Source organism: Salvelinus alpinus, chromosome 32 (assembly GCF_045679555.1).
Source record: "Salvelinus alpinus chromosome 32, SLU_Salpinus.1, whole genome shotgun sequence".
Lineage (NCBI taxonomy): Eukaryota > Metazoa > Chordata > Actinopteri > Salmoniformes > Salmonidae > Salvelinus > Salvelinus alpinus.
Genome location: NC_092117.1, coordinates 3,241,343 through 3,255,372, shown reverse-complemented (window position 1 = coordinate 3,255,372; position 14,030 = coordinate 3,241,343). Strand labels below are relative to the sequence as shown.

The 14,030-nt window shown below is 43.8% G+C and overlaps 1 protein-coding gene across 1 annotated transcript in view; it reads left to right on the top strand.

The window, feature by feature from the left end:
* Positions 1–14,030, top strand: part of ptk7b (protein tyrosine kinase 7b) — a 176,909-nt gene that overhangs the window by 120,326 nt on the left and 42,553 nt on the right. Inside the window, exons 3-5 of the mRNA XM_071379737.1 lie at positions 7,873–7,975; positions 10,391–10,575; positions 12,787–12,934. Coding sequence (XP_071235838.1) covers positions 7,873–7,975; positions 10,391–10,575; positions 12,787–12,934 — 436 coding nt within the window. The remainder of the gene's footprint in view (positions 1–7,872; positions 7,976–10,390; positions 10,576–12,786; positions 12,935–14,030) is intronic.

Below are 14,030 nucleotides of genomic sequence, written 5' to 3'. Positions count from 1 at the left end.
AGGTTTTGATGTTGGTGTGCTGTGCCTTTTTTTCTCCCCACATAGTGTTGTGTGTTGATCCTAAACAACTCAACTGTAGTTTCATCTGTCCACAGAATATTTTGCCGGTAGCGCTGTGAATATTTTGAATATAGACTCGTCAACAGAGATGTTAGCATGTTCCAGAGATTTCTGGAAGTCTTTAGCTGAACCTCTAGGATTCTTCTTAACCTCATTGAGCATAATGCGCTGTGCTTTTGCAGTCGTCTTTGCAGGACGGCCACTCCTAGGGAGAGTAGCAACAGTGCTGAACTTTCTCCATTTATAGACAATTTGTCTTACCATGGACTGAGGAACATTTAATTATTTTTTATTTATTTATCTAGGCAAGTCAGTTAAGAACAAATTCCTTTTTACAATGACGGCCTACCCCGGCCAAACCCGGACGACGCTGGGCCAATTGCGCGCCGCCCTATGGGACTCTCAAACACGGCTGGATGAGATACAACCTGGATTCGAACCAGGGACTGTAGTGACGCGTCTTGCACTGAGATGCAGTGCCTTAGACCGCTGCGCCCCTCAGGAGCCCAAACATCAAGGCTTTTAGAGATACTTTTGTTACCCTTTCCAGCTTTATGCAAGTCAGCAATTCTTAGTCTTAGGTCTTATGAGATCTCTTTTGTTCGAGGCATGGTTCACATCAGGCAATGCTTCTTGTGAATAGCAAACTCAAATTTTGTGAGTGTTTTTTTATAGGGCAAAACATCTCCAATCTCATCTCATTGATTGGACTCCAGGTTAGCTGACTCCTGACTCCTGACTCCAATTATCTTTTGAAGAACTCATTAGCCTAGGGGTTCACATACTTTTTCCAGCCTACACTGTACTGTGAATGTTTAAATGATGGACAATATAGACAAGAAAAATACAATAATTTGTGTGTAATTATTTTAAGCACACTATATTTGTCTCTCGCTGTGACTTAGATGAAGATCAGATCAAATTTGATGACCAATTTATACAGAAATCCAGGTAATTCCAAAGGGTTCACATACTTTTTCTTGCCACTGTATGTGTATAAGTGCAATATTGTCTACTCGAGGAATTTGAAGTGAAAGTATTCCGACGTTATAAGCTACAGAAGCAGCCTACAACCGTCTGTTCCACGTTAATAAACTGTTGTTTGGATCAGATGACATAGAGCAAAATATTTCAACTAGCTTATCTGTTTACTACTTTGAAGTGGATCCAATTAAACGTGAGATGGGACGAATGGTTTCCTTGTTGTAGGCCTATTGGCTACCTCGTGAGTATGAAACCATCACAGAAAAGGTGAGGAATCGAACTTTTGGGAAAAGGTGAGGAATCGAAGTATTGTATGGATACATAGCGTACAGTATGTTTTAAGACATTATATTGTTTAGTGTAGTTTCACGTCTCATGTTTAGAAAGCTGTATGTTTATCCTTCTTTTTTAACACTTATTTTACCAGGTAAGTTGACTTACCTGGTAAGAACATATGAAGAGTTTATTTCCAAAATGCCATATCCACAAATTTTTCACATTTTGTGTTTTTTCACCACATAATATTGCTTAAGGGTACATTCATGTGTTTGTGTAAAATATTGCTGTTCTCAGATTTTTAAATTCTGAGATTTTAGGTGTGCGTCAAAATGATTTTTTTTGTTGCAAAAAGCTACACATCTATTGTTTAGCTGGAATGGAATGTTCGTATACTGTATATTTGACTGTGATATGTTGTTGTCTCACCTAGCTATCTTAAGATGAACTGTAAGTCGCTCTGGATAAGAGCGTCTGCTGAATGACTAAATGTCAAATGTACATGTTTTACATATAGATCTCATATTACCAGTTAGATTTTTTTTAAACAATGTTTTTGTGCTGATGTCACAAATGTATCACTTAACACAGTGTTCTTTATGTAGTTATTTGTTACATTTGACCGTGTAAAACCTAGCAGTACTACTTATTTCTCTGAGAGTGAGGCGGATATATAGCGTTTGGCAATGATTATTTGTCTCTCTGAAATGAAACCATCAAGTGACAGATTTCAAACAAATACATGTCTGTCATTGAACAACCCCATGTGATGAATAGATGGTGGAAAAAAAACACAACACCCACTGGGCACAGACGTCAGTTAAACGTTTATTCCACGTTGGTTCAACATCATTTCATTGAAATGACGTGGAAAATATGTTGATTCAACCAGTGTGTGCCCAGTAGGCAATCTCTTTCATAAGTTCTTTAAACAATAAAAGCAAATTTACCAACATTTCTGAAAAGGGATATATAGTGTTTTGGAAAGAAACTGTTCATTATTATCTTTTGCAGCAACGACCTGGGGAATAGTTGCAGGAGAGTCTGTATTCATCATGTCCATACCCATCTGAAATGTTTTTCATTTGACCATAATACAGTAGCCAGTTATGTCTGTTTTTCTGACCAAATCCACCCGTAACTCAGGTTACTGTGGTTTGACTGCATCAGGGAAACCATTCACCATGGCAACAAATCAGCACGTTGAGTGTAAACCCATACATACACACACATATTGGTCCCTTGGTGCGCCGAGGCGTGAATAACCCTAAGCCTCTGGCCTAACAATGTCCTAGCATTCATCTCTGTTATTAACACTAGCGATGCAGACCTGGCGTTCTGCCTGACTCCTAGCTTTCATAAAGCCTTGTTTCTCCTAATGGCTTGTGGTTGCCAGGTTTCTCCTCTTTTCCCCACTTTTCATTGCTCTGGTTCCTGTCTTGGTTGAGCATTCATTGTCAATAGAGTTTAAAAGTCAGATGATATCTGTCTGTAGTAACGGATGTATTTTATAGAGGGAAGGTGACAGGTGGAGGGTGTTCGGTCATATTACCAAGCAAACTGACAACGCATGGCAGCCATATGATGAGTATTTATGGACTGTGTGGTGTTGTTACTTTCTCCTCTCTCCCTTTGTGACCCACTGTTTCCTCTTGGTTGGGAGGTTTGCCTCATCCCTCCTTCTCAGCACCCCTAATGACAGGTCTGTCTGTGTCTGGCCCCAGATCATAGTGAGAGCCTCACCCACAGTAGAGGACTTGACTGAAAGCCATAGCCAATCAGCATCCCTAAGTCCATCATCAGACATACTGCAAACACACACACACACACAAGACACACACAGAGCTGTAGCACTAGGGCATGCTCTGTCACGGTTAGCTAATTCAATCAAATGCTTCAAAAACAACAGTGAAATGCTTACTTACGGGCCCTTCCCAACAATGCAGAGAGACAGAAAATAGAGACATAATAGAAAATAATAATAATACAAGTTATAATAAATGCACAATCAGTAACGATAACTTGGCTATATACACAGGGTACCAGTACCAAATCGATATGCAGAGGTATGAGGTAATTGAGGTAGATATGTACATATACTAGGAATAAAGTAACTAGACAACAGGATAGATAATAAACAGTAGCAGTGTATGTGATGAGTCAAAAAAGTGATTGCAAAAAGGGTAATGGCACATAGTCCAGGTAGCTTTTTGGTTAACTATTTAACTAACGATTTAGAACCGCTTGCCTTGCAGTAGCAGAGAGAACAGTCTATGACTTGGGTGGCTGAAGTCTTTGAAAATTTTTAGGCCCTTCGTCTGACACCGCCAGGTATAGAGGTCCTGGATGGCAGGGTCCTTAGCTTAGTGATGAACTTCGAGGGCACTATCGTGTTGAACGCTGCTGAGCTGTAGTCAATGAACAGCATTTTCACATAGGTGTTCCTCTTTTCCAGGTGGGAGAGGGCAGTGGAGTGCAATAGAGATTGCGTCGTCTGTGGATCTATTTGGATGGTATTGGAATAGAACCGGGGTATCTTGAATGATGGTGTTGATGTGAGCCATGACCAGCCTTTCAAAGCATTTCATGTCAACAGATGTGTGTGCTACGGGGCGATTAGTCATTTAGACAGTTGGTACTACAGACTGGGTCAGGGAGAGGATGAAAATGTCAGTGAAGACACTTGCCAGCTGGTCAGTGCATGCTCTGAGTACGTGTCCTGGTAATCCGTCTGGCCCTGTGGCCTTGTGAATGTTAACTTCTCTAGGATAGGGGGCAGCAAATTCACTATTGGATAAATAGCGTGCCCAATTTCAACTTCCTTCTACTCATCCCCAGAATATAAGATATGCATATTATTAGTAGATTTTGATAGAAAACACTCTGACGTATCTAAAACTGTTTGAATCATGTCTGTAAGTATAACAGAACTTATGTAGCAGGCAAAACCCCGAGGACTAACCATTATTATTATAATTTTTTTAAGTCACTGTCTGTTCAATGAGTTTTCATTGTAATACTGGATTTCTAATCACCCTGTTTTCAGTTCCTACCGCTTCCACTGGATGTCACCACTCTTTGGAAATAGGTTGAGGTTATTCCTTTGTGCAATGAAGAAGTGAGGCCACCTGGAAACAGTGTAACGTCAAGTGTACTGTTTGAGAGTTGCGCAAGACTAGAAAAGTAGCGTTAGTTTGTTGATCTCCTGTATTGAAAACAGATCTCCTGTATTGAAAACAGAACCCGTCTTCAATTTGATCGATTATTAACGTTTACAAATACCTTAAGTTGTATTACAAAAGTAGTTTGAAATGTTTTGGCAAAGTTTAGAGGTAATTTTTTTGATATTTTGTAGTGACTTTGCGCAAATTGGAAGCTGTTTTTTTTCTGGATCAACCGCGCCAAATAAATGGACAATTTGGATATATATGGACGGAATTAATCGAACAAAAGTACCATTTGTGATGTTTATGGGACATATTGGAGTGCCAACAAAAGAATCTCGTCAAAGGTAAGGCATGATTTATATTTTATTTCTGCGTTTTGTGTCGTGCCTGCAGTGTTGAAATATGCTATACTCTCTTTGTTTACTGTTGTGCTATCATCAGATAATAGCATCTTATGCTTTCGCTGAAAATACAGCCCGACAGGATGCTCTCAATTGTGCATCTCTAGAAGTTTGTGAGTGCTTTTGGTGACAAGCCGAATTTCTTCAGCCTCCTGAGGCTGCGCCTTCTTCACAACGCTGTCTGTGTGGGTGGACCAATTCAGTTTGTCCGTGATGTGTACACCGAGGAACTTAACTTTCCACCTTCTCCACTACTGTCCCGTCGATGTGGATAGGGGGGTGCTCCCTCTGCTGTTTCCTGAAGTCCACAATCATCTCCTTTGTTTTGTTGACGTTGAGTGTGAGGTTATTTTCCTGACACCACACTCCGAGGGCCCTCACCTCCTCCCTGTAGCCGTCTCGTCGTTGTTGGTAATCAAGCCTACCACTGTAGTGTCGTCCGCAAACTTGATGATTGAGTTGGAGGCGTGCATGGCCACGCAGTCGTGGGTGAACAGGGAGTACAGGAGAGGGCTCAGAACGCACCCTTGTGGGGCCCCAGTGTTGAGGATCAGCGGGGTGGAGATGTTGTTACCTACCCTCACCACCTGGGGGCGGCCCGTCAGGAAGTCCAGGACCCAGTTGCACAGGGCGGGGTCGAGACCCAGGGTCTCGAGCTTGATGACGAGTTTGGAGGGTACTATGGTGTTAAATGCTGAGCTGTAGTCGATGAACAGCATTCTCACATAGGTATTCCTCTTGTCCAGATGGGTTAGGGCAGTGTGGTTGCGATTGCGTCGTCTGTGGACCTATTGGGTCGGTAAGCAAATTGGAGTGGGTCTAGGGTGTCAGGTAGGGTGGAGGTGATATGGTCCTTGACTAGTCTCTCAAAGCACTTCATGATGACGGAAGTGAGTGCTACGGGGCGGTAGTCGTTTAGCTCAGTTACCTTAGCTTTCTTGGTAACAGGAACAATGGTGGCCCTCTTGAAGTATGTGGGAACAGCAGACTGGGATAAGGATTGATTGAATATGTCCTTAAACACACCAGCCAGCTGGTCTGCGCATGCTCTGAGGATGCGGCTGGGAATGCCGTCTGGGCCTGCAGCCTTGCGAGGGTTAACACGTTTAAATGTTTTACTCACCTCGGCTGCAGTGAAGAAGAGCCCGCAGGTTTTGGTAGCGGGCCGTGTCAGTGGCACTGTATTGTCCTCAAAGCGAGCCAAAAAGTTATTTAGTCTGTCTGGGAGCAAGACATCCTGGTCCGCGACGGGGCTGGTTTTCTTTTTTGTAATCCGTGATTGACTGTAGACCCTGCCACATACCTCTTGTGTCTGAGCTGTTGAATTGCGACTCTACTTTGTCTCTATACTGGCACTTAGCTTGTTTGATTGCCTTGCGGAGGGAATAGCTACACTGTTTGTATTCGGTCATGTTTCCGGTCACCTTGCCCTGGTTAAAAGCAGTGGTTCGCGCTTTCAGTTTCACGCGAATGCTGCCATCAATCCACGGTTTCTGGTTTAGGAATGTTTTAATCGTTGCTGTGGGTACAACATCGTCAATGCACTTTTAATGAACTCGCTCACCGAATCAGCGTATTCGCCAATGTTGTTGTTGGACGCAATGCGGAACATATCCCAATCCACGTGATCGAAGCAGTCTTGAAGCGTGGATCAGATTGGTCGGACCAGTGTTGAACAGACCTGAGCGCGGGAGCTTGCTGTTTTAGTTTCTGTTTGTAGGCTGGAAGCAACAAAATGGAGTCGTGGTCAGCTTTTCCGAAAGGAGGGCGGGGGAGGGCCTTATATGCGTCGCGGAAGTTAGTATAACAATGATCCAAGGTTTTACCAGTAAAATCTGTTTGTCAGTTTCTATTTTGAAAGCAGTCTGTGACATTACAAATAGTTGACAAATGGATTATCCATTTTGCCAACACAGCCAAATGAAAGCTGAACTGTGCTGTATTCTCAGGTGGGTGTGACTTGAGCCTTGCTACTAACACACACACACACACACACACACACACACACACACACACACACACGATTAGAAATCCACGCAGCCCCAACAAACCATAGACTGTATAGAAACGAACAGGCACTCTGGCTAAATGGATGTGCCCAGTAATCTCCTCCTCATTACATCAAATGCATACATTTAAGCATGACAGATATAAAGGCACGTATTACTGTACATACCATCATATGAATGACGATTAGCCTAGCCTGGTGCCAATAAAGAGCCTGCATCCCAAATGGCATCCTATATTCCCTATATAGTGCACTCCTTTTGACCAGAACCCTGTTCCCATTGGGAAGCAGCCTGTCACACAACACAGCAGGGGACAGTCAAAGACTAATAAGCGCTGTCGTTATGAAAATCAATTGGTTCCACTTCAGTGGGAATGGATCCGTGAGGGAGATCCTCACTGCTTCACGTTGTCAATCTCTGCTGACTCCCCTGGTTAGATGAAGGTTAAATTAAAAAAAGAAGAGCTGTGAGGGAAGTTTAGTCATGCTTCACTAGAATCTGCCAGTCTCATTTCATCATACATCATAGATACATGCCAGTATGGTGGATTAATCTGATATAATGACAGATATGTGCTATTTTTGTTGAATTTTCCTTATCCATTTGGAATTGGGTCAAAACTGCAAAGGAACTTTTCTCAGTGTGGCTGCTACCATCAACGTCACAGTTAGCCTGGATACTGTGTTACAGTGTGTTTCATGAGAAGAGACGCAGCATAAGAATACCACTTAACGAAATGTTCCTCCTGTCCCTCTCATCCTCTCTCCCTCTTCTCTCTCTGCGCTTTCTCCCTCTTCCCCTCTCATTCTTTCTCCCTATTTTCTGCTCTCTCTCTCTCTCCCTCTCTCTCGCTCTCTAACTCTGTCATGCGTGCTCTCTCTCTCTCTCTCTCTCTCTCTCTCTCTCTCTCTCTCTCTCTCTCTCTCTGTCATTCTCTCTCTCTCTCCCTCCCCCTCCCCCTCCCCCCTTTAACAGGGTTGGAAAGTGGGGGTGTGACCCTGAAGGAGCCAGCCACGGAGGCAGAGATCGAGAGCTCTGCACCAGTGACATTGCGGTGCCACATTGACGGACACCCGCGGTGAGCCTCTCCGCCTCTCTTCCTTTACCTTGAATTCAGAATTCAAGGGGTGCATGTACAGGGCTTCGGAAAGTATTCAGACCCCTTGACTTTTTCCACATTTTGTTACGTTACAGCCTTATTCTAAAATGTATTAAATCAAAAATGTTGGGGCCGTGGCTTTTGTGGAGCGATGGGTATCGATGCTTCGAGGGTGGCTGCTGTTGTTGTGTGCAGAGGGTCCCTGGTTCGAGCCCAGGTAGGGGTGAGGAGAGGGACGGAAGCTAAACTGTTACACACGCACATAACCATGCTTTTCCCGCTTGTGATGCAGGGAATTACAGATTCCAAATTTACATTGTAGAATTTTTTTAAATTTTATTGTAACATTTTTATGTAAATATTTTATTGTAAAATACCTTCTCATGCCCTCCTCACTCTCTTTAACGGAAAACGGATAATGGAAAACTGTAATTTATACAGTCATTTGGGGAATTGTCAACAATAAAATACTCTGAAACATTTTACTGCAGCATACTGTAAATGATGGTGCATTGTGGGAAAATGTTGCGGGTGGTGAAATAATTGCCTTATTTCGAATGGTACTGTAATTCCACCCACAGAATACAGTGATGTACCGTATCTTTAGATCACCAAAAACATTTTCACCACTAGTGAATTCATGGTATTGTTGTTTCTGTCTCATCAACATATTTTGAGGTGTGCCTTGTAAGAGGCTATATTTGTTACAGCTGTGAGTAAGAATGCTGTACCAATTTAACTCCTATGTGGTTGTAGTGCTTTATCATTTTGAAATGTATAGGGGACAGGTTGGAGTGGCAGCAAGTTTTAAACCTAAAATGATTCAACATTTTGCCATGTCCTTTTGGTCTGTTTTGCTCTGTAGTCGCTGCCAGTTTGGAACCCGTTTAGGGCCTCTAGAAGTGCAAGTGATATAAAACACAAAATATTCACTAATATTCTATAATCTGTAAACACTTTACCAAGCAGCCAACCTGTTTGCACCAATCCCTTGTAATTACAGTAAAATACTGTGAAATACAAACCCCTCCCCTCACTAACTGTAATGCATTCATTCATTCTGTTTATGCTATCATTAACTTTTTTACAGTATGATGTAGTACATTTTACGGTATTTATACTATGTGTCATTACACAGTACTTGCTTTGATACCGTATTTACAGTTGAAGTCGGAAGTTTACATACACTTAGGTTGGAGTCACTAAAACTCGTTTTTCAACCACTCCACAGATGTCTTGTTAACAAACTATAGTTTTGGCAAGTCGGTTAGGACATCTACTTTGTGCATGACACAAGTAATTTTTCCAACAATTGTTTACATACAGATTATTTCACTTATAATTCACTGTATCACAATTCCAGTGAGTCAGAAGTTTACATACACTAAGTTGACTGTGCCTTTAAACAGCTTGGAAAATTCCAGAAAATGATGTCATGGCTTTAGAAGCTTCTGATAGGCTAATTGACATCATTAGAGTCAATTGGAGGTGTACCTGTGGATGTATTTCAAGGCCTACCTTCAAACTCAGTGCCTCTTTGCTTGACATCATGGGAAAATCTAAAGAAATCAGCCAAGACCTCAGAAAAAAGTCTGGTTCATCCTTGGGAGCAATTTCCAAATGCCTGAAGGTACCACATTCATCTGTACAAACAATAGTATGCAAGTATAAACACCATGGGACCACGCAGCCGTCATACCGCTCAGGAAGGAGACGTGTTCTGTCTCCTAGAGATGAACGTACTTTGGTGCGAAATGTGCAAATCAATCCCAGAACAACAGCAAAGGACCTTGTGAAGATGCTGGAGGAAACGGGTACAAAAGTATCTATATCCACAGTAAAACAACTCCTATATCGACATAACCTGAAAGGCCGCTCAATCCTCAATCCTACAGAAAATTTGTGGGCAGTACTGAAAAAGCGTGTGCGAGCAAGGAGGCCTACAAACCTGACTCAGTTACACCAGCTCTGTCAGGAGGAATGGACCAAAATTCACCCAACTTATTGTGGGAAGCTTGTGGAAGGCTACCCGAAACATTTGACCCAAGTTAAACAATTTAAAGGCAATGCTACCAAATAATAATTGAGTGTATGCAAACTTCTGATCCACTGGGAATGTGATGAAAGAAATAAAAGCTGAAATAATCATTCTCTCTACTATTATTCTGACATTTCACATTCTTAAAATAAAGCGGTGATCCTAACTGACCTAAGACAGGGAATTTCTACTAGGATTAAATGTCAGGAATTGTGAAAAACTGAGTTTAACTGTATTTGGCTAAGGTGTACGTAAACTTCCGACTTCAACTGTATATTACAGTGTGTGTATTGTAATATGAAATACGTAATTTTACTTTCCACTGATCTGCCTCCTCTATTCTCCTTCCTCCGCAGGCCTACGTGCCAGTGGTTTCGGGATGGGATGAGGTTGACAGAGAAGACCCATCAAATCAACAACAAAGAGCGCACCCTCACCTTCAAGAGCGCCAGCCCCGACGACAACGGCCTGTACTACTGCTGTGCCAAGAATGCAGCCGGCCATGTGTGCAGCAACGCCAACTTCACCCTCAACATCATAGGTGTGTGTGTGTGCATGCATCGTTTTTGTCTGTGCACGTTTATCCTGTGTGTGTGTGTGTTTTAGTATATGTGTGTGTGGGCTCCGCTTCTCAGTAAATGCTGCTTCATAATCCTGTTCTCTTTGTTGACATCGCACACACTTTGGTACCCCTGGCAATCTGGCCCCATTACTGAGTTGCATTTTCTCGTTCCTACCTTTGCAGCATGGTCTTCAAAAGAACCACACACACACACACACACACACACACACACACACACACACACACACACACACAATGTGTGCCTGCTGCTCTGTTGAGCCAGGCAACAGTGTGACGTTAATAAAAACAAAGGAAAGGTTATGGCGTGTTAGCATATTTTCCACTTTTCTTAAATATTTTCACACCTGTCATGGTGTGTTTAGTCACCTGATAGGCCTGTTAGAGGCCTGGCGGCAGTATGAGATTTGTTCTGCAGTGAATGTGTAGCTGTGGACCGTTAGTGTGAAGAGAGAGCCTGTAATGGGATTACTACAGGGCCTACCGTTATGTAAGTAGCCACAGCCACTCTCTCACACGCACTATAAATCCCACAAATCCAGTTATTGTAAAGGTGCTGTACATATAAACATTAGCTTCCTCAGTTTATTGCCCGGAATTCCATTTCACTGTTTTGTTCAATTTTTGGTGATTCTGTTGTGTTTCAATAAGCACAATTTCACAGTATGAGTCCCTGTGTTTTTGTCCTGGTTTCTGTATACATTTTTGCTCATTACACAGTATGTGTGTGTGGAAATGTGCCCCGGAGTACATCACCACACAAAATAGAGTACTCAGTCAGGAGCACATCTATGGGAGGAACCTGATCTCCACTCCAATTAGCCACCTGTGCTGTTAAACACACACGCGCATGCACGCATAGACACACCACACCGCACGCACACCGGATTAGCACTTGGATGGAGAGAATAAATAAATAAATAAAAAAGATAATTGTTGAGTTTCCACCTGCTGCACAGTGCACTCCCATAGTCCTTCAGTATGAGCGAATAGTTGACAGACAGCTTTGGACAGGTCCCTAAGTACAGTATGGCCTGCTCACATTGTGGGTGGCACAAGTACAAACCTGGGTTCAAATAATCATTTTTGAATGATTTTTGAAATCATTTCCAATGCTTGCTTGTCGCAATGTAACCAATATAACATTCCCAAAAGCCCAAACTCCGTCCACCTGGCACTCTTAAGGCAGGCTTAAGCAAACATTTCAAATAGTATTCTAATCAAGGTCTGCCCAGGTGTGTGCTGCTCTGCCCAGTTAGCGTTCAGCTTTGCTCTGTTTAGAACACCCTAATGGGATTTCTGGCACCCACATCTCTTTATGGCTGTGAAATCTGAAGAGCCTTATCCATAGACCTGGATTAGGGGCATTAGACACGAATGTCCAAAATCATATTTAAAGCGCTGCAGTCTGCACTTTCTGACCTAAGCTGTGGCTAGGTATTTAGAGGTAAACCCTGACTCTGACACCTCACTGGGCACCGCCAAGCCAGCTGCAGCCCAAAACAGGGCCTGGAGAGTGGGTGTGTTTGACTGGCAGACAAGTTCTGGTGGTGGAGGAGGGGAGAGAGGATGCCCTGTTAGGCCCCATTGTCTTGCTACACGATCCGCAGTCCCTAAACGAATGTTGTGCTAACTGACATAAGACCATTAGGGCCTAAAAACAGGGTTTAGAATCTGGGCCTGCCTTTAATTACAGTATGTCTGTCAACTAATCAAAGAAGACATTCTGGAATCTTTCTAACAATTACAAGATTAATTTAATTTATCAAAGGACCTATTGGTATAGGGGAGAGAAGATAGGGGAGAATGGCCTGTTTGGTTCTGGTGATGTAGGGGGGGGTGGATGCCCTGTCATGGTTTTGCCGTGAGCCTAGTTATGGAATGTGCTTACTGACCTCATCACGTCTCCCTGGGGCCGAGAGGTGTTGACATCCTGAACCTCCTGAAGGCCCCCTGCCTACCTCACACTGCTGTTAGCAACGTTGAGTAAAACCTGGTATGAAATGTGTGTGTGTGTGTGTGTGTTTTGCGTGTGTGAGTGTGGGTGTTTTGCATGAGTCTGTGATGCGTGTGCATCTGTGCGGCATGCCCGTGCATGCGTTGTGTGTGTTGTGTTTTTATGGACTGATGCCCACAGATGTAGTGATGTGTCTCTCTGTCTCTTTCTCTCAGATAAGAGTTTCCCCCGGCCAGTAGTGACCCCAAGGGACCAGGTTGTCCTGAAGAATGAGGAGGCTGTCTTCCACTGTCAGTTCACCGCTGTCCCAGAGCCCACTGTGGAGTGGTACTATGACACTGAACTTCTCACCAACAAGTCCCGGTAGACACCCGTCCTCTACCCTCCTTTTCACCTTGTTTACGCCTTCTCCCTCCATTCCCCCTCTCCTCTCCCTCTACCTCTTCCTCCGTCTCTTCTTCCACCCCCTCCCCTCCTCCACAACCTCGATCTTCCTCCACCTCCTCTTCAAGTAGCCCATTGTCCAAGGCGATCTGTCCTCCTCTGTCTGTCTGTGTGGCGTATGTGTAACTGGAGTTCTTTGAGGCCCAGTGAGGTGGAACCCCGGTGAGGTGGAACTCCTGTGTTGGCGTCTATAGCTCTTTGTTTGTTATCACAGCTCAGGCCTTAATGAATTGGAAGGGTAATGTTGCATGCTAAGGAATGTTATTTCTGGAACTGTGCAGTGTAATGCAATTGTACAGTGTCTGCGTCCCAAATGGCACCCTATTGCTTCTCTGTACTACTTTTGACCAGGGGGCGCTGTGAGAGTTATTTAACATACTCTTCAGTCTGCGTCCCAAATGGCACCCTATTGCTTCTCTGTACTACTTTTGACCAGGGGGCGCTGTGAGAGTTATTTAAAATACTCTTCAAAGAGGTAGGGTTTCAGACGTTTTCGAAAGATGGGCAGGGACTCCATTGTCCTGACTTTAGGGCGAAGCTTGTTCCACCATTGGTGTGCCAGGACAGAGAAGAGCTTTGACTGGGCTGAGCGGACGCTTCCCTCCCGTAAGGGTGGGATGGCCAAGATGTTGTAGAGCATGAACCTACAGGAGCGGGTCACTGCTTTGATGTTTGCAGAGAATGACAGGGTGTTGTCCAGGGTCATGCCAAGGTTCTTTGCACTCTGTGAGGGGGACACCGTGGAGTTGTCAACCTTGATGCAGAGGTCTTGGAGTGGGTAGGCCTTTCCCGGGAGGAAGAGCAGCTTAGTTTTGTTGAGCTTGAGCTGGGGGGCCGACATCTAAGCGCAGATGTCTGCCAGGCACGCAGCGATGCGTGTTGCCACCTGGGTGTCAGCATGGGGAAGGAGAAGAGTAGTTGAGTGTCATCTGCATAGCAATGATAGAAGAGACCATGTGAGGATATGACGGAACCGAGTGTCTTGGTGTAAAGAGAAAAGAGGACCTAGAGGGCC